The 18218-nt window shown below is 33.4% G+C and overlaps 1 protein-coding gene and 1 long non-coding RNA gene across 9 annotated transcripts in view; one reads left to right on the top strand and one right to left on the bottom strand.

The window, feature by feature from the left end:
* Positions 1-1837: 1837 nt before the first annotated feature.
* The window catches only part of plcd1b (phospholipase C, delta 1b), a 50730-nt gene continuing 34349 nt past the window's right edge, over positions 1838-18218 (top strand). The window contains 2 exon segments of one of the 2 annotated variants that reach the window (NM_200068.1): positions 1838-2037; positions 14722-14880. In NM_200068.1, coding sequence (NP_956362.1) covers positions 2007-2037; positions 14722-14880 — 190 coding nt within the window. In that variant the 5' untranslated portion in view covers positions 1838-2006. 2 annotated transcript variants of the gene reach the window in all.
* LOC110438771 (uncharacterized) lies at positions 4509-17964 on the bottom strand. 7 transcript variants are annotated; one of them, XR_012391482.1, is made up of 8 exons: positions 17820-17922; positions 8134-8669; positions 7945-8006; positions 7414-7480; positions 6565-6617; positions 6339-6454; positions 5839-5967; positions 4509-5747 (listed from the first exon to the last, which is right to left on the bottom strand). It is a non-coding gene; the product is annotated as an uncharacterized lncRNA (long non-coding RNA). The 7 variants fall into 7 exon arrangements; XR_012391471.1 differs by lacking the exon at positions 5839-5967 and having other exon boundaries at positions 17820-17964; XR_012391470.1 differs by lacking the exon at positions 5839-5967 and having other exon boundaries at positions 8134-8672; positions 17820-17902.

The following is an 18218-nucleotide window of genomic DNA, read 5'->3' as shown; positions in this document are numbered from 1 at the left end:
CTATTAAATTTCACAGATATGGTTTCCCATTTCAGTCATTATTATTATTATATCGTAACAATCATTTTAACATCTCTGCAGTTTCTGAACTCAAATTATGTAAATAAAAATAATTGGTGAAAGACACTTATGACTTTATTAACGTGTCCACATACACAAAGAAAACATTATAGACCGTCTAATTGTAGGATTAAGTGTAATTAACTAATTCAGGATCTTAATATTATCATACTTGGTTAAAATCACTTTATTGCCAAATATAAAAAGCAAACAATTATGTGTCACATTAAAAGGAATTACTATAATTAATCATTTAAACAATATATAATATAGTTTTAAGTTGATGACCTTAACTGATTATCTGATTATAAATTACTATCTTTTACCAAACTGTCACAGCTGTTATATATATAATAAGTATTATTATTTCTTTTTAATTAATTGTTAATAGTTCATTTGTTTCTATTGCTAAATTTTGGTTTAAAAACAATATATTGCTTATTAAATTACTACAGCATTAAATGTGGGAAATCATTAACTAAAAAGTTATTAGAAAATAAAGCAAATACACACTATTTAATCGCTTGAGTAAAATATTGATATAGTGTTGTGCATTTATAACATGTAAAAAGATTTTTATTACAAATAAAATGAATTATTGCCTATAATAACTTGCTATTATTTCCTTCATTATAAATGAATCCATTATATAAATTAAACCTGTCCAATATAGATCGTTCAGCAAGGCCAGCAAACGAGTACCAGCTAAAATGACTCTGTCAGATGACTGATCATCTATGAAAACTGTTTAGTCTAGTAGTACATGGAAATCAGAAACAACGCTCCCCATTCACACGTCTCGATCACAATATTTGTCAAAATAAAGTAAAGTGAACACTATTGTTTATTGTGTACAATGTTTATTAACCATATTTATCAAAATATATCGATGACAATGTCCAAGAAGATATTAATAACATTAACATCCGTCGTAACCATATATGGTTTGTCTAGATTGTGTGTGCCAGATTGTGTGTGCCTAAAACATGTGTGGTTCTGCGGGCCTGCAGCTGGATATTATTGGGGTCCGGCCCACTTGGGAATAGATTTTCCTCTATGTGGCCCCTGAGCTAAAATGAGTTTGACACCCATACAATGGAGGAGAGGTGAACTGGATTTTACCTAAAAGAGCTTAAATTTGTGTTCTGAAGATAAACGAAGGTCTCTGGTTTGTAAGTAATTATTGACAGGATTTATTTCTTTTGGGTGAACTAACCCTTTAAGTATTTAATACATAACTGACCATTGTTAAAATTCTTAAAGCAAAGATTATGACAACTTTTTTTGTAATTTGCAAAAATAAAAATCTGAAATAAAGTATTCATTTCAATGTTATTGGTTAATAATATTGGTTCTCTTTGATTGTCAACCTTTAAAGACTTGCACATACAGATATCACATATTAACTGCAGGTTAGGTTAACTGGTTAGGTTAACTATGTTTATATATAATGACTGTTAAAAGCTATTAGCTACTAGTTAATTAGTTAAAGTAACCATATGCACACACATTTTAGTTAGCCGATATTAGGAGAAAAAAAGTCATACAAATGTTATATATACCTGTTGCAACACGTAGACCGGTTCTCCAGAAAAAAGCAACTGTAAATAGACAATCTCAGTCTGGATTTGTTTAACTGTATTATGCCATGACCTATAAAGGCCGCAGGAGGCACCGCAAGCAGGTATAAGATGCTGAAGTGATCAGTGGGAGTGGCTCATCATGGGACACCGAAACCCCACAGGCAGGTAAATCTGTACCTGCGCCGAGAAAGCTTGCGGAACAGCTCAGCTCAGCTCAGCTCTCGGTCTCCTCTGTTGATTTTCGCCAGTCAGACTTTCCGAAAGTTTTATGCCATTGCTTTTTGAGCGTGAACTGCTGGAGTCAAAAACGCTGGATATAATTGAGCACGAGGAGGACGCAACAGTCTGCAGAATTGACGAGACATGGACTCCAACGGCGTTACTGATAAAAAAGGTAAGAGCTAAATGAAAGCTGAAAGGGATTTGTCATGCAGCCGGATTGAAATGATTGAGGAATGCCTGTGTGCATCAGGAAAATCAGCTGAGAAGCATCTGGAAGTTCAGTTTGCGAGCGGTGAATGTTCAGACCTGTTCACTAAACCTGCACGCGCTCTTGAGTTTCAGCCACGCGCAACTGAATGTTAACCATTGCTAAAAACGAACCCTCATTTTATTTTATTTAACGGGTGAAATTTGAGAAGGACACAAACTGAAAATGCAGTTTATTTTGTATTTGGGCACTTTGAATTTATTTCAAACTGCGTATTGTTTTGTTTTCAGCTGACGTTAACGGTTTCGGACGGTGTGAGGGTGGTGTAACGTTAGTGTAAATTGAGTTCGAGGACATAATATGGCAGCCACACCCTTGGCAACTTTGTATTGTCATTTGTTGGATGCATTTGGCCGACAGTTGCTCCAATTTTGCGGCAATATAATATGCTGCTGGAGTTTGTATTGAGGACAGGGCGCTGGAGAGGTGTCGGTGTATAGCCTCGAGCAACATTCCGGCGACTGTCTCGCATAACATCCCTTTCATTACTGCAGTTCCTCTGCCTGAAACTGTCTGTCAAATTATGGGGTTAAGCGCGCCTTCAACCCAACTCGACTCGTGATGTTTATCAGCAGAAAGAATTTGATGAATATGTTCAGAAAAGTGAGAGAAACCGTTTGTCCAAAAAAAAAACAAAAAAAAAACACATTTCGTCCAAGGTGAAGGTGTTAAAGTAATTGTGACCATTGTTTGTGATGTTTGAAATGACTTGATGTGTACACACCCCCTGAATCTCCAGTATCTCCGTCATACAGACGAATATGAAGAGTAGCCTACAGTGTCCCGTCTGCATATCTCACTTAAATAGGAAGCAGCCTGGGGGATTTTCGAGGGCAGATAGTCTACTATTGCTATATAAAGCATTTAAGATACTGACTGTAAATAAAATGCTGTCAACAACCACAATTACTGCAGAAATATGTGTAAATGTACGTGCATGACTGCTTGTTCTTTAATAGAACATATTTAATATCATAATAAACAATTAATTATAAATTAATATATTAAATTCGTTTTAGTTTTAATAATTGTATAAACTTTTTTATTTGTTTTAAACTCTTATCTTTTATTTTTCTGTTTTAGTCATTTTAGTATTTTTCACCAAGTTTTATTTCCTACACTGTAAAACCCAACAGTCAAATTTATTAAACGAAATGAGTGTAACCTAGTTAACACAATTTATTGTAAGTTAATTTTACTTATTTAAAAAGTTTTGAACTCCTTGTTAAAGTTAATGAGTAAAAGAAGTGATTACGTGTTGATTGAGCATTAATAAGGTGCACCTGCTACTAACTAATTAACTCATTATTTTAGCTTAAATGGAGTAAGTTCGCAGTACTCGTAAAGATTAGTTTTTAACTCAAAAGGTTTGTAGCAATCGGTTTCCTCCAACAGTTTGAGTTGTCTTAACTTATTGGGTTTTACAGTACTCCGTTGGTTTGAGTTCTCTTCATTTATTGGGTTTTACTTTGCTCAAATTGCTCTGTTTACTCATATAGATTAAGTTCACAGTACTCATTACACTCTAAAAACTGCTGGGTTGAAAACAACCCAATTTGGGTTGTTTTGGTAACCCAGCGCTGGGTAAAAAAGGGACAAACCCAACGCTGGGTTACTTTAACCCAGCAAGTTGGGTTACAAGTTTAACCCAGCATGCTGGGTTGTGATTTTAACCCAACTATTAGTTAAAAATTACTACACTGCTGGGTTGAATGTAACCCAAAATGGGTCAGAAATTTAATCTAGAAACTGATGATTAAAATCACTAAAATAAAAACAATTCTACAGCAATACATAGTTGTTCAGTAATGGAATTTTATTTATGACAAAAGATAAAATGTGTCCAAATGAATTTGAGATTTTTCCCATCTGCACCTCAGCATTAACCCTTTGACTGCATGCTCTACCAAATGGTTGACCTCGTTTTTACTGTTTTAAATAATGACTGTTAAAGTCATAAGAAAAAAGATGATTTAGTGTTCAAAATATTTCTTTTAAATATATATATATATATATATATATATATATATATATATATATATATATATATATATATATATATATATATATTATTTTTTTTTTTTTTTTTTTTTTTTTTTTAAATTGGTCTTACACATTTCAGATTTTTCATAATTCTGGTACTTTTACCATAAACATACATATCAATCATTTGGTAGAGGTTGATATTTTAGAAATTATAACATGTGTTAAAATGTACTGATTGTGTTCAATAGCGACATTAGCAGTTGAGAAATGCAATCCAATTTTTTTTCTTGAAAGGGTTGTTAAAGGGTTAAGACGATTTCTGTGAAAATTTATCAAACTGTATCACAGAAACACTGACTAAAGTTCAGTAACAATGCATCAGACTGAAATCAGACAAATTACTTTAAGAAAATGCATATTTGAAATACATTCAAAAACATTTGCATCATTTATAAATCAGGAATCATCAGTAAGGCAATTGCAATGTTATTGCAGAGTAGAGAAAAACAATAGTATAAGGAAGTAATAATAAAAATGCATCTAAATGACTGAAGTCAGAAAGTAATTTGAGCACAAACATCAACATATTCTCATATAAATCATCAACTGCAATGCAGAAAAAATATGTGAAAGTAATAATGAAAAGGCATCAAACAGCTTGAAAAAACAAAACAAACAATAAAAACTAAGAAAATACAAATTTTATATTAAGAAAAAATAAGAAAACATTTTATAACTTTCCCTTTAACAATTATGTGCAAACATCAATATATGAGCTATAAAGCAATCATCAGTAAGGATGATCAAGTTCAATGTAAATGCAGTTTTGAAGAAAAAACAGATATAAAAGTTAAAATTAAACCTGAGGATGGAAGCATTTTAAAACAAATTTGAAATAGGAAAACTTTTTTTAACTTTTACTCGAACAATCATGTGCAAACTTCAATCCTGAGATATAAAAGAGTCTGTAAGAAACATTAGTTGCAATGTAACTGCAGTGTAGAGTGTCTTAAAAAATATCTAGTCCATTATTATGTGCCGTCATCATAGCAAAGAGAAAAGAAATCAGTTATTAGAAATGAGTTATTAAAACTATTCTTTAGAAATGGGTGTCATGGTGGCACAGTGGGTAGTACGATTGCCTCACAGCAACAAGGTCGGTGGTTTAAGCCTCAGCTGGGTCAGTTGGTGTTTCTGTGTGGAGTTTGCATGTTTTCCCCGTGTTCGTGTGGGTTTTCTCTGGGTGCTCCTTTTCCCCCACAATCCAAAGTACAAGTTAAAGAACACAGAATCCAAGGAAGCAGTGAGGTCACAGTATTAATGATTACTGTTTGTCAGCAAAAATTAATGCTAGCAGAACCCTTACTGCTAGTGTCTCCTCCCCAGGATGTCCATAAACCACAGTCTGCCACACCAGGGAACACTGCTTGGGGTAGTTCACACCAAAGATGTAGAATGCTTTATAGCAAACGTCCACTTTGGCAAGTAATGTACTTTGCAATAATAAATAGCACAGCACGTGAGCAAAGGCTTGAAAGAAGTGGCGGTCTCCAAGGATGAGAACATGAGGAAACTCAATAGATTCTTGAATTCAATGGATGAAGATACTCAGCAATATTGGTCCCAATCTGAAAAAATAAATAGAAGTAAGATTTATTAAAAACTCAAAAGTGTAAAAGTTAAATATCTTTAGAGTTAACTTTAGAACACCTAAAATACCTTTAGAAGCAATTAAGGCCATAACACACCAAGCTATCAGCCAGTGTTGGCATTAGTTAACCACTGACCATGGCACCATGCTGCAATTTTTTGGCCCGAGTGAAGATGACAATGCAACAACAGGTTTGCCTAAGGAACTTTTTTTAATAAGTAATAGTAAGGCAAGATGAGCATTTGAAATTATTAAGTATTTAATTGTGTTTTCTTAATGAGAATAGATAAGACCCTTCTTCCTGAGCTGGGACTGTTTGCAACCGGATTTGTATAATTTGAAGCCGCATTTAAATTTTCTTTAAAAACTTAAAAAATGAGGCACAATCTCAGTTCAAGATGGATAAAATTGCTGAAATATTTTCCTAAAAAAAAAATCTTTCTGACTGAAGAAAGAATGACATGAACATCTTGGGTGACATCTTTTTATGTTTTACGCAGCAGATGCCCTTTCAACTGCAACCCATCACACTCTCATTTAGACACACACTATGGACAATTCAGCTTACCCAATTCAGCTACACCGCATGTCATTGGACTGTGGAGGGGAAACCCATCCAAGGCTCAAACCAGCGACCATCTTGCTGTGAGGCGACAGCACTACCCACTGCGCCCCCATGCCACCCTAATAACAAACATAAAAATAACATTTTCATTGTTAATAAAATAACTAAGACAATCATTATGCATTAAATGCATCATTATGCATCGAGAAACCTTTAATTGAATCCTTACCCTCTGAATTGTATTCAAATTGACCTAAAAACGAGGAAAAGTTCGCTCCTGTGCTAAAAATAAAACAAGAGAATGTCACTGGTTGCATGAACAGCAGATTTTAAAAAATAACCAGACAAAAACAAATTGGCATTAGAGTTCAATCTCTCAGTTTAAAGTGTTGAAGTGGCTAATGATTACTAGGGCTGCCCCCTAATAATTGAATAACCATTAGTCAACTAAAAATGTATTATTCATTCATTCATTTTCTTTTTAGCTGTCGCTTTATTAATCTGGGGTAACCACAATGGAATGAACCACCAACATATCCAGCATAAGTTTTATGCAGCGAATGCCCTTTCAGCTGCAACCCATCACTGGGAAACGAATACTCATTCACACACATACATCATTGACAATTTAGTCTACTTAATTCACCTTTACCACGTCTTTGGAAACCGGGGCACCTGGAGGAAACCCACGCGAACACGGGGAGAACATGCAAACTCCACACAGAAAGGCCTATTGACCCAGCCAAGGATCGATCAAGTGACCTTGTTGCTATGAGGCGAATGTGCTACCCACTAGTTGCAGAAAAAAAGTCCACACTGGCAAAGTCAATGTATGCTGCATGAATCCGCTGTGTAAAAAATATGCTGGATAAGTTGGCGGTTCATTCCGCTGTGGCGACCCCAGATTAATAAAGGGACTGAGTCAAAAAGAAAATGAATTAATGAATAAATGGTTTATTAATAAATCTGTAATTATTCAACTAATGCTTCAAATGAACATCACAAGTCAACCAGACAAATGTTTAGACAAGGGCAGCCCTAATGATTACAATGAACCAAGTAAAATATTATTACATACCTTCAAATGTGGGGATTAACTCCTCAAGATTGCATTCTTTTAGTTTGATTTTCACGCAATTATCCATCTGAAAAAGAATAACAGATAAAAGCGTTTAAGCAAAATTAAGTAAAAAAAGATCATGTTAGCCAAAAGTCACTATATCACAAAAATACTCCTAAATGATAATAATTATCCAGGGTGTCACATAAAACGGTGGTCAAACTTTTTCTTTTTGCAGTCGAAGATGATTAGGTTGGAATTAGCCTTAGCTCAGACATTTCCGTTAGCATGAAACGACCCTTACATACAGGATTAATTAAAGATAGCTCAAATCACGTCTAGAATGTAAAATGCTCATAGTAAATTAATAACATTTGCTATTCAATGTACAGCTAAACAAAATGTACATGCAGAGCAGGACAATTATTGTATATATTTTGATAAAAAAAAAACATTGTTAGAAGCTGAATTCAACACTTATGCATCAAAGTATTGTCACAAAAATCCATGAACAAACTTAAGAAATACAAGAGTAAAAATACTACTTACTGCTTTACAGTTAACACCCCAGAAAGATCACAAATCACAGTAACGTTACTTACTGTCATCACCTAGCCAACATAAAAATCTGTGTCATTCAAAAGGCATTTTATTACAATAAAAAGCTCCTAAATTATCCTAGGTGTTGTGTTTATAAAGTGGTCATCAAACATGCTTCACGTTAGTTTCATTAGTTACCTTATACTTTTCGAGCTCCTTCCGATGCCATGCGCGCTTAACCGTCCACCGATCAACAGGCTGGGCGTGAGGCGAGCACAGGTCAGGTGTTAGGCGGAGCAACAGCTCGGGCGTTAGGCGGAGAAACAGGTCCGGAGAAACAGGTCCGGAGAAACAGGTCCGGAGAAACAGGTCCGGAGAAACAGGTCGCCGTTAGGCGGAGAAACAGATCCGGAGAAACAGGTGGCTCGTCAGGCGGACTCGGAGCAACAGTTCAGCCATAAGGCGAGCACAGGTCAGCGTGAGGCGGAGCAACAAGTCGGCCATCAGGCGGAGAAACAGAAAAAAAAGCGCGTGTATATTATACTAAGTAAACTAAGTGTGTTATTTCTTATGAAAATTGTTAAATACACACTAAATAACTTACGTCTCACACAGAATTTCACTCGCTTCCCCTCAAAGACAGCGCAAAGAAAATGGCGGTTTCTCACGTTGATGTCCCTGCATGTTGACGTGACGTGCGTGCTCTCTTTCACGTCCGCGTTCCCAACCCAGCACTGCTGGGTTATAGATAAAGATCGATTTTCAACCCAAATTGGGTTGAATCAACCCAATTTTGTTACCCAGCAGTCTCAACCCAGCATTTGGGTTAAAAAACCAACCCAGCGTTTTTTAGAGTGTAAGATCAGTTTTTGAACTTAAATGGTTTGTTTCAATCGGTTTCCTCAAATGGTTTGAGTTACCTTAACTTACTGGGTTTTACAGTGTAGTTGCCAAGAGTTTAAGTCGTTCTCCTTTTATAAGTTAATATTGATCTTTAATCTAATTTATTTGCTTTTCTGACATATCAGAGGCCTAGCCCAGTGATTAAAATGATATTATCAATATTTATTTTAACAGAAGCACCACTGAATATTCCGGTCTTAATTAGAATTAATGCAGAAATGCAGTTTTAGTTTTAATACACCAAATAACATGAGCAATGTTTTATTTATTTATTTATTTATTTTTGCAATTAAGAACTCTATTCTGAGACTATTATTGCTCCCATTCTAAGTCTTTCTAATTTAATTGTTAACCTTTATTTGTAATGTTTGTATTGATTACGGTTCATTCTGCTGTGGTAGCAACATAATTGAGTTACTAATTTTCTGAACAATAATATCACTGGGCTAGACCGCTAGAAATTTAAATAACACATTTACACATATGTAAACAATAATAATATTAACAGAAGCACCACTGAATACTCTGCTCTTCACATAGGTCTACCGTTAATTCAAATATATGTAATGTGAGACCCTGGACCATCAGTCATAAGTGTCATTTTATACTCTTTGAGTATCTGGAGTCTGAGAGTTAAAAAAAAATCTAAATATTAAGAAAAATTATATATAAAATCTAAAGTGCTTAGCAATGCATATAACTAATAAAAATTGTTTTTATATGTTTACAGTTGTATATTTACATTTACATTGTCATTTAGCAGATGCTTTTATCCAAAGCGACTTACAAATGAGGACAAGGAAGCAATTTACACAACTATAAGAGCGACAGTGAATAAGTTCTATAGGCAAGTTTCAGTTCTGTAAAGTCTAAGAAGGAATGTATTAGTAAATTTTTATTTTTTATTTATTTATTTTTCTGAGTACAGTTAGTGGTATATCCAGAGAGGCAATTGCAGATTAAGAAGTGAAGTGGAGACTAAATAGTTTTTAGTCGTTTCTTGAAAACCGCGACTGACTCTGCCGTTCTGATGCAGTTAGGGAGTTCATTCCACCAACTGGGCAGATTGAACGTGAGCGTTCGGGAAAGTGATTTCTTCCCTCTTTGGGATGGAACCATGAGGTGACGTTCATTCACAGAACGCAAGTTTCTGGAGGGCACATAGATCTGCAGAAGTAAGAGCAGATAAGAAGGAGCAAAGCCAGAAGTCGCTTTGTAGGCAAACATCAGAGCTTTGAATTTGATTTATTTACAAAATAAGTCTCGGAAACTTAAACTTATTTAATTTGTTAAAGTTAGTAACTAATAAAATTATGGTAACTAATAACCTTAACTTTTCTGACTTAATTGTGATGCAATAGCGTGCACCTTTTGTCTTTTAAACAATAATTATTGTGAAAAGTGCTATACAAATAAACTTAAATTGAAGTATTTGATTAGCGCTCTCTTTTTTTGTGTGTCCTTCAATAATCTTGTTTATTCATCTTCACAAATGACATTTTATGTCTAAAGCATCTAAGTGCTTAGCAATGCATTGCATACTATTAATAAAAGAAAGTTTGCAGTTGGATATTTACAAAATATCAGAATGAAACATCATGTTTATTTATTGTTTTAAGGATTTTTGGCATGAAATAAAAATCTATAATTTTTGACCCATGTCAATATACCCATGCAAGTTGCACAATAACACTTGTTTTGTGGTCTTTGGTCACCATGACATCTTATTGCAAGTTTTGTTATGGTTTATTTTACTAAATGACATGAGTAACTTTTCTCTAAAAATTCAAAGACTGTTAGTACTACTCCCATCTTAACCCTTTAACTGTCTGCTCTACCAAATGGTTGACCATATTTTGACTGTTTTAAATAATGACTGTTAATGTCCAACTATTGTTGGTTTACAAAAAAAATCAGTCAGATCCTTGTTGCGCTTCGACACTTGTTTTCTTCTTATTAATATTATTATTTATTTAAAATAAAACCAAAATCATGTTAAATGAGAATCTGATATATTTGATGGCATACTTCAAAAAATAATTTTAGTAGTTTATTATTTACCATTCAAAAATGTTTTATTTAGATTTGTTTTAAATAAATTGGTCCTCATATTTTTCATTTTCATAGTACATGTATTCATTGCAGTACTTTTACCATACACCAAAATCTCAACCATTTGGTAGAGGTTGATATTTTCGCAATTATGGGATGTGTTGAAAAAAGGCATTGAGTGTGTTAACTAGCAATATTAAGAGTCCAATCAATTTTTTTTTTGTTAGTGAGACAGTTAAAGGGTTAATAAAAGAATAATGAAGAACTTGGGGAGAGATATTTTTTTGGACATGTCTGTATTTATTTAATTGCATTTACTCTTCCAGCATGTCTAGGGTAACATACACCCACCTGTGTTTATTGGATTAGGTTTTAGTGTGGCAGTGCAAACGTTAATTTGCCTGTGGGTTGACATTCAGCCACTAGATAGCGCGATTGCCTCTGTTTAGGAAAAAAAACTACGGGGAAAACTCGCAAAAGCCCAACAGGTATTTCAGCAGCAGCTGTTGGTGTATTCGCGCTTTTCATTGTTGTCTCACGGATAATGAGTAAACCTTTTAATGACAGCGTCCTTTGAATACATAACCCCAAAGTGTTGAATAAATAAATTCGCCAAGCAAATACAATCTACTGACTGGCATTAGACGGAAGGTCACTAGTACACCGTCTTATTATTCTAGGGATGAACTTTGTGTTAGAACACGCCCCAAACACAGTCCTCTGAGAGAAAAAGTGAACCAGCAACACAACACGCACAGTCGTCAGGATATGTTTGTGGCTCTTTTTACCTAAAAGAAGTTTAGTTTTTTATTTGTAAATTTGACAACATGCAGTGTATACGAAGACAACCGACGCGGACCAAGTCTCAGGAGTCCTTATACCGAGCGCACATCAAAACAATAGCGCGCGACAACATGAAACTACTAGGTAGGACGATGGACGTAACAATAAGGTGTAATATGAAACCTTCAACTTTCGTTCTTGTTTTTACAGAGATATTTTGTTGGTCATTTTGGGATAGGAGCAGTTCATTAATGTATAGGGAAACTATTGCATAATGATATGCCTTCCTAGAATGTAGTGAACGTAGTAGCTATCAGATGTGATAAATAGAGCAGGAGCACGTCACGCCTACACAAATGCACACTACACCTTTATCCATGGGGATGCATTGGCTTTTGGCTTTATCTGGTCCAGGTTGCTGATGATTTTTATGTGTTTATTTTATTAATAATTTAACTTGAAATTATATATTGTCAGTTTTCCTTTTAGTAAGTTTATTACTAACTTCTCTCTGTTTGAAAAAAATAGAAAAAAAATAGTTTTTATTGTTTTATTACCTATTTTATTAAATCTTTTTTCTCTAATTTTTTATTGTGTGTGTGTGTGTGTGTGTGTGTGTGTGTGTGTGTGTGTGTGTATCGGTAAAGCTATATTTTTTTCTACTATATATATATATATATATATATATATATATATATATATATATATATATATATATATATATATATATATATGAGCAATATCACACGAGTAGCAGTGCGATATGGCTGTATATCGGCACTGGTGTGAGGCGTGCGTTGGCACAAGGCAGCAGGCCTATGCTTTATATATTTATATATTTACCGATTAGCTTTAAATTGATACTAGCATTTCATGTATACAAAAAACTCTTATTTACCTTAATTTTGTTTGGTTTTTAAAAACACCTTTGAAGGTACAACATGATTAGAAATAATGTAGTATATTTTCTTATCAAGCAATATTTACCTTGATTTTTTTTCTTCATGTGCTGTTAATAAAAATCTAAATTTCCTCCATCTTGAACATGTGCTCTGTTACTATCTATTTTTATAGAAACCACATAAACAATCTTTCACACAAACTTTTTAAAGCAACATTACAGTGTTGTGGTGGAAATTACACTTATACTGTGCGACAGCTATGATTTGTATAAAAATTTATATTGATAATAGTCTCACATTAATAATAAAACGTTTAACCTATTTCACTAGTGCTTAATTAAGATACATTAATAGTTACCAGATAAATAATATTTTAAAATGTTAATTTCATTGTTCAAGTTTAAAACTCTGGGTGTGCGACAAGGCAAAAACAGTGATTTTGACACCTAAAAAGGAGGTTGAATGAGATTTAAAAAATATAATAGAAAGGTAGTACATTTTTAAAGTAAGTTTTATTATTAGTTTAACAAAGAAAGAGGAATTTGAACAAAATTATAAAAATATTGGATGTATGATTAAAGGACCTAAAGGTGCTCATAGTTGAATAATTGCCTATATATATATATATATATATATATATATATATATATATATATATATATATATATATATATATATATATATATAAGTTTGGGTTCAGTACCCCATGATTTAAAATAAGCTTGTTATCCTGTTCACCAAGGCTGCATTTATTTAATCAAAAATACAGTAGAAATTGTAAAATTGTGAAATATTTTATTTGCACTATAAAATAACTGTTCAAAAGTAGTTTATAATTTAATTTTAATGTAACTTTTCCAGTGATTTTAATTATGAATTTTTAGCTTTATTACTGCAGTCTTTAGAGTCACATGATCCTTCAGAAATCTTTAATTCCAGTTATTAACACTATTATTATTAATGGTAATCGTATTATCAATTATTACTTATTACTTATTAATATTACTTAAGTAAATCAATAATGACTTGAGTAATAATTTCATTTGAATCTACATACAATAAGAAAACAGTTTTTTAACATTTTTATTAATTATCATTTATTAAAAATAATTTAGCATTTAATAAATGTTGATGAACAGAATAATTTTCCTAAAAAAAGTGCGTGTGTGTGTGTGTGTGTGTATGTATGTATGTGTGTATATATATATATATATATATATATATATATATATATATATATATATGTGTCGCAGATATGATCATAAACAGTGCAAGAGCACATCTCACCTATTGATTCATGGCTGTGTTAATCACTCACAAATGCACATTACACCATTATAAATGAATAATGAACTTCCTTTGGTGTTAGACTTAATAACTAGTTTTGGTTGATGCTTTTTTTTTATATTGTTATTACTATTATTATCTAAAAAATTTTTTCAACATTCATTTATATTTTCAGGTTTCATTTTAGTTTATTTGAGTTCATTTGTTATTGCGTCGTCTCTTTTGTTTAAAAATACAAGTTAAAAAACATGCGTTTTTACCTTTTAATTAATTTTAGTCATTTTATTACTTAATTTTATTTCACACAGTTTGTGAGGTCTTATGAAAGCCTTTCTTCTTCAATGTTTAACATAATATCTGTTTTATTTTAAGTCATTTTAATAATAAAAAAAGATCAAATAAAAAAAGATAATATCACTGACCAAAAGCACAACTTTTCTGAAGAATTCAACTTAAATTTGGATGGATAATATGTATATTTGGTTGTCAATGAAAGTATGTCCCAGATTCACATTTGAGTGTAATTACTCTCAAACAGACACCACACCTTTTATAAACGCTGCATTTGTGCTTTAGCAGATTGACCTAATATCTGGTCTTTGTTGGTGTCAAGTGTCGGCAGTGTGCGTTCCAGTCTTTTGTGTCTTACATAAAAGTTTAAGCCACGTTTTCTTCCTCCGCAGCTGGACCCACGAGAGGGTGGGTTCCTTCTTCAATTGGACCACATACAATCCTTTTGTTTATTCTGCCTTTATGCAAAAATAAAGGATGTTGTGATGTGGGAAATGACCCACAAAATCTCAGTGAAGGAAATGATTGAATACTCATAATCAGTTACATATCTTTATCCTCCCTGCAGTTTTGGAGGGCGACCGTGACCTGCAGTTCCTGATGAACGGCGGAGACCTTCTGAAAGTGCGTTCTGAGTCGTGGAAAAAGACGCGCTACTTCAAGCTGCAGGAGGACTGCAAGACCATGTGGCACGAATCCAAAAAGACACTAAAGACCAAACAGACATGTAAGTCCCAAAAAAGGATGTGTTCAGGGGTGTGTCAGAGCCAACCCCTTTTTTGCATGTGCTCTTGTCCTGCGCTGACCTACATTGTAGTTGGTTTGTTTGTCAGGATGACTGTTGATGTTCCTCGCAGAAGTTATGCTAGCACTTCCCTACTCAAATCCACTGTTTTAGATGACAAAGAATATTTCGTGTAAACATTATGAGGGAAATGTGTTGGTGCAATTATTTTGTATTGTTTAGTTTTAAAGTTTGTTTGACCAAAATGAAAGCTGGTTGATTTTGTAGTAATCAAATAGATTGAGGCCAGTGTTATTGGGTGTGGTTGAATCAACAGTTTTGACGTATTTGCAGTAGTTTAGATTGCCAGTGATTTGTTGAACAACTAGTTGTGAAGCTTTCAGGGGGGGGGGGGGGATTGTTCCTTATATTAATTGCATTTTGTTCCGATTTACATTATCGTTGATAGTTGAAGTCAGAAATATTAAACCCACTGACTTATTAGCCCCCTTATTTATTTTTTCCCTCAATTTCTGTTTGACAGATTTTTTTCAACACATTTCTCAACACGATATTATTATTATTAACTAATTTCTTAAAACTGATTTATTTTATCTTTGCCATAACAGCACATAATATTTGACTAGATATTTTTCAAGACACTTCTATACAGCTTAAAGTGGCATTTAAAGGCTTAATTAGGTTAACTAGGCAGGTTAGGGTAATTAGGCAAGTTGTTGTATAATGATGGTTTATGTAGACTGTCGAAAAAATGTATAGCTTAAGAGGCTAATAATATTGACCTTAATGTTTTTTTTTATTTTTATTTTTTAAACTGCTTTTATTCTAGCCAAAATAAAACAAATAAGACTTTCTCCAGAAGAAAAAAATATTATCAGACATATTGTGAAAAATCCTTGCTCTGTTAAACAACATTTAGGAAATATTAAAAAAAGAAAAAAAAATCAACGGGGGTTTAATAATTCTAATTTCAACTGTATATGATTTCAATATGTATATCGGGACCTGACAAAGACCATGGAGGTTGAAACCCTGTAATAATTAATCAGTTTTTGAGCACTAAAGTGGCAGTGTGCTGACTTTCTTACTTTTTCCATTGTGTCTGGCTTGATCAAGCACCTGGCTTTAAAAATCTTTTGGATGTGTATAACACTATTATTAATCTTTAGGGACTTCCCAAACAATGCTTAACTTATATTTTTCTATTTTTTCCTGCTGTCCATTTACATTTTTACAACTTTACATTTTAATCAGAGTTAGTTTTTACTTTTGTTTAATAATTGAAATCTCTGTTTGAAAGTACTGAAATCTTAAATTGATTTATTTTTATTAAATAATTGTTTAGGTTGAACATGGAAAAAAAGAAGCCAATTACAAAGAGCAATCACGAAAAACATATTCCTTAAATTTAAATTCATTATTTAATTTTCATACTTGCCAACACTCCTGTATTTCACACTCATACCCCCCACAGAAGAACAAAATAAACCAAAAATGAAAGTACATACAATAATGTTATTACATACAACAAAAAGAACTCATTCATTTTCTTTTCGGCTTAGTCCCGTTATTAATCTGGGGTCGCCACAGCGGAATAAATAAAATTTTAAATTTAAATAAAAATAAAAAATAAAAATAAATTTTTCTTACTGCAATGCTTCATTTTTGCTTGATGCAAGCCATAAAAATATTTTTTTTTATAAAGTAACAGACCTTTCATAGCAGATAACTCGCATTCAAGCACATTCAAGGCAGCATGATAATGAGAAATGTAATTCATCGTTACTATTATTGTCATTTTCATCATCATTAATATACTATGATTATTAGACATTCATTTTGGAATTATTGCACACAAATATCAAAGTCAGCTCAGCATTAGTTAGATACTTGTTTCTGCTTGTTGTTAGTCCTAATTGATGATGTCGTTCTCAAATACAATAAATCCCTTAAAATACAATTTGCAGTGGTGCTCATTCATTTTTGGTGGGTGCTCCTAATTTTTTTCTGGTGCCCCTAAATTCTTTTTGGTACTCTTAAATATTTGAAGTTGGGAGCACTGGTGCTAGCAAGTAAAAAAGTTAATTTCCCTGTTCCCTGTTACTATGTATCTTGTTGTAAATAAAAAAGTAAAACATATTCGTACCAGCTTTGCTGATGGTAGGTAAAAGGGGATCTGCTTTTAAACGACTAGTGAAACATCATGGAGAAATGTCGGGCCTGTAGCCTACTATCTGAAAAGAGATGAGTGGAGTGTCAGAACCAGATGGAGAGACCGAGGCTGCTGTAGAGGAAACTGCAGCAGGGCATTGACATGGAGCTAGATGGCTACCTGCTGATGGTAACGGCTGACAGGGACTCTGATCCACTGGAGTGGTGGCCTCTCCAATGTTATCACTTCCCGCGCATTAGCCGTCTGGCAAAAAAATACCTATGCATCCAAGCCACAAGCTTAATCTCCGAGCGAGCATTCAGCACAGGGGGCAATATTGTAACAAGTTCCAGGGCATCACTGAAGCCAGAAAATGTTGACAGGCTGGTGTTCCTGGCCAATAACTTGAATGTCTAGTTTCATCAGAGTTCAGATGAAGAGAGAGTTTTTGTGAAAAGTACACATTATTACAGTGTTATCGTGTTATTACACTGCTAATTTTTGTTTTGTTGTACACTGTTAAGTAAGATCTTTAGGTTTTTTTTGCTAAATAAATATGTTCAGAATGCATAATACCCTCCCATGTCTCTTTTTGATAAGGATACCTAAACCATTTACTTATTTAAAAAATATTAACTTTATTCGCATAATAAAGGGACAGGACAGGCCACCTCTTCCCAAAATGTACCAAAAAAAAAAAGCTTATTATACCGTCACCATTCAAAAGATGAAAAATACAGTGATATTAATTTTAGGTCATATCGCCTACCCCTACTGTATGGGTGTTTCCCAGTCCTGGGTTGCAGCTGGAAGGGCATCCGCTGTGTAAAACGCATACTGGAAGTTTATTCTGCTGTGGCAACCTCTGAAATAGAGACTAAGCTGAAAAAAATAAATGATCAAATGAAATGTGTATTTTATTACAGCACTTCATAGTTATATAGTCACATTGTGACCAGCGCTGTAAAGCATTAACCTGAGGCTGTTTAAACATTTGTGCTTTTGCTCAAATTATGCAAAAATACAAAATTGAGCTTACAACGCTTTTTCATCATGCATAATTGGCGCTCATCCACATGATGATTTTTTATCTAACATCAGGCTCTTTTGCAAATGTGCACTGTAAGTGTTTTTTTTTTTAGTTTTTTTTTTTTTTTTTTGCAGAAAA

Source organism: Danio rerio, chromosome 2 (genome assembly GCF_049306965.1).
Source record: "Danio rerio strain Tuebingen ecotype United States chromosome 2, GRCz12tu, whole genome shotgun sequence".
NCBI classification, from domain to species: Eukaryota; Metazoa; Chordata; class Actinopteri; order Cypriniformes; family Danionidae; genus Danio; species Danio rerio.
Note: the sequence above shows the minus strand (reverse complement) of the source record. Positions and strands in the feature narration are given on the sequence as shown.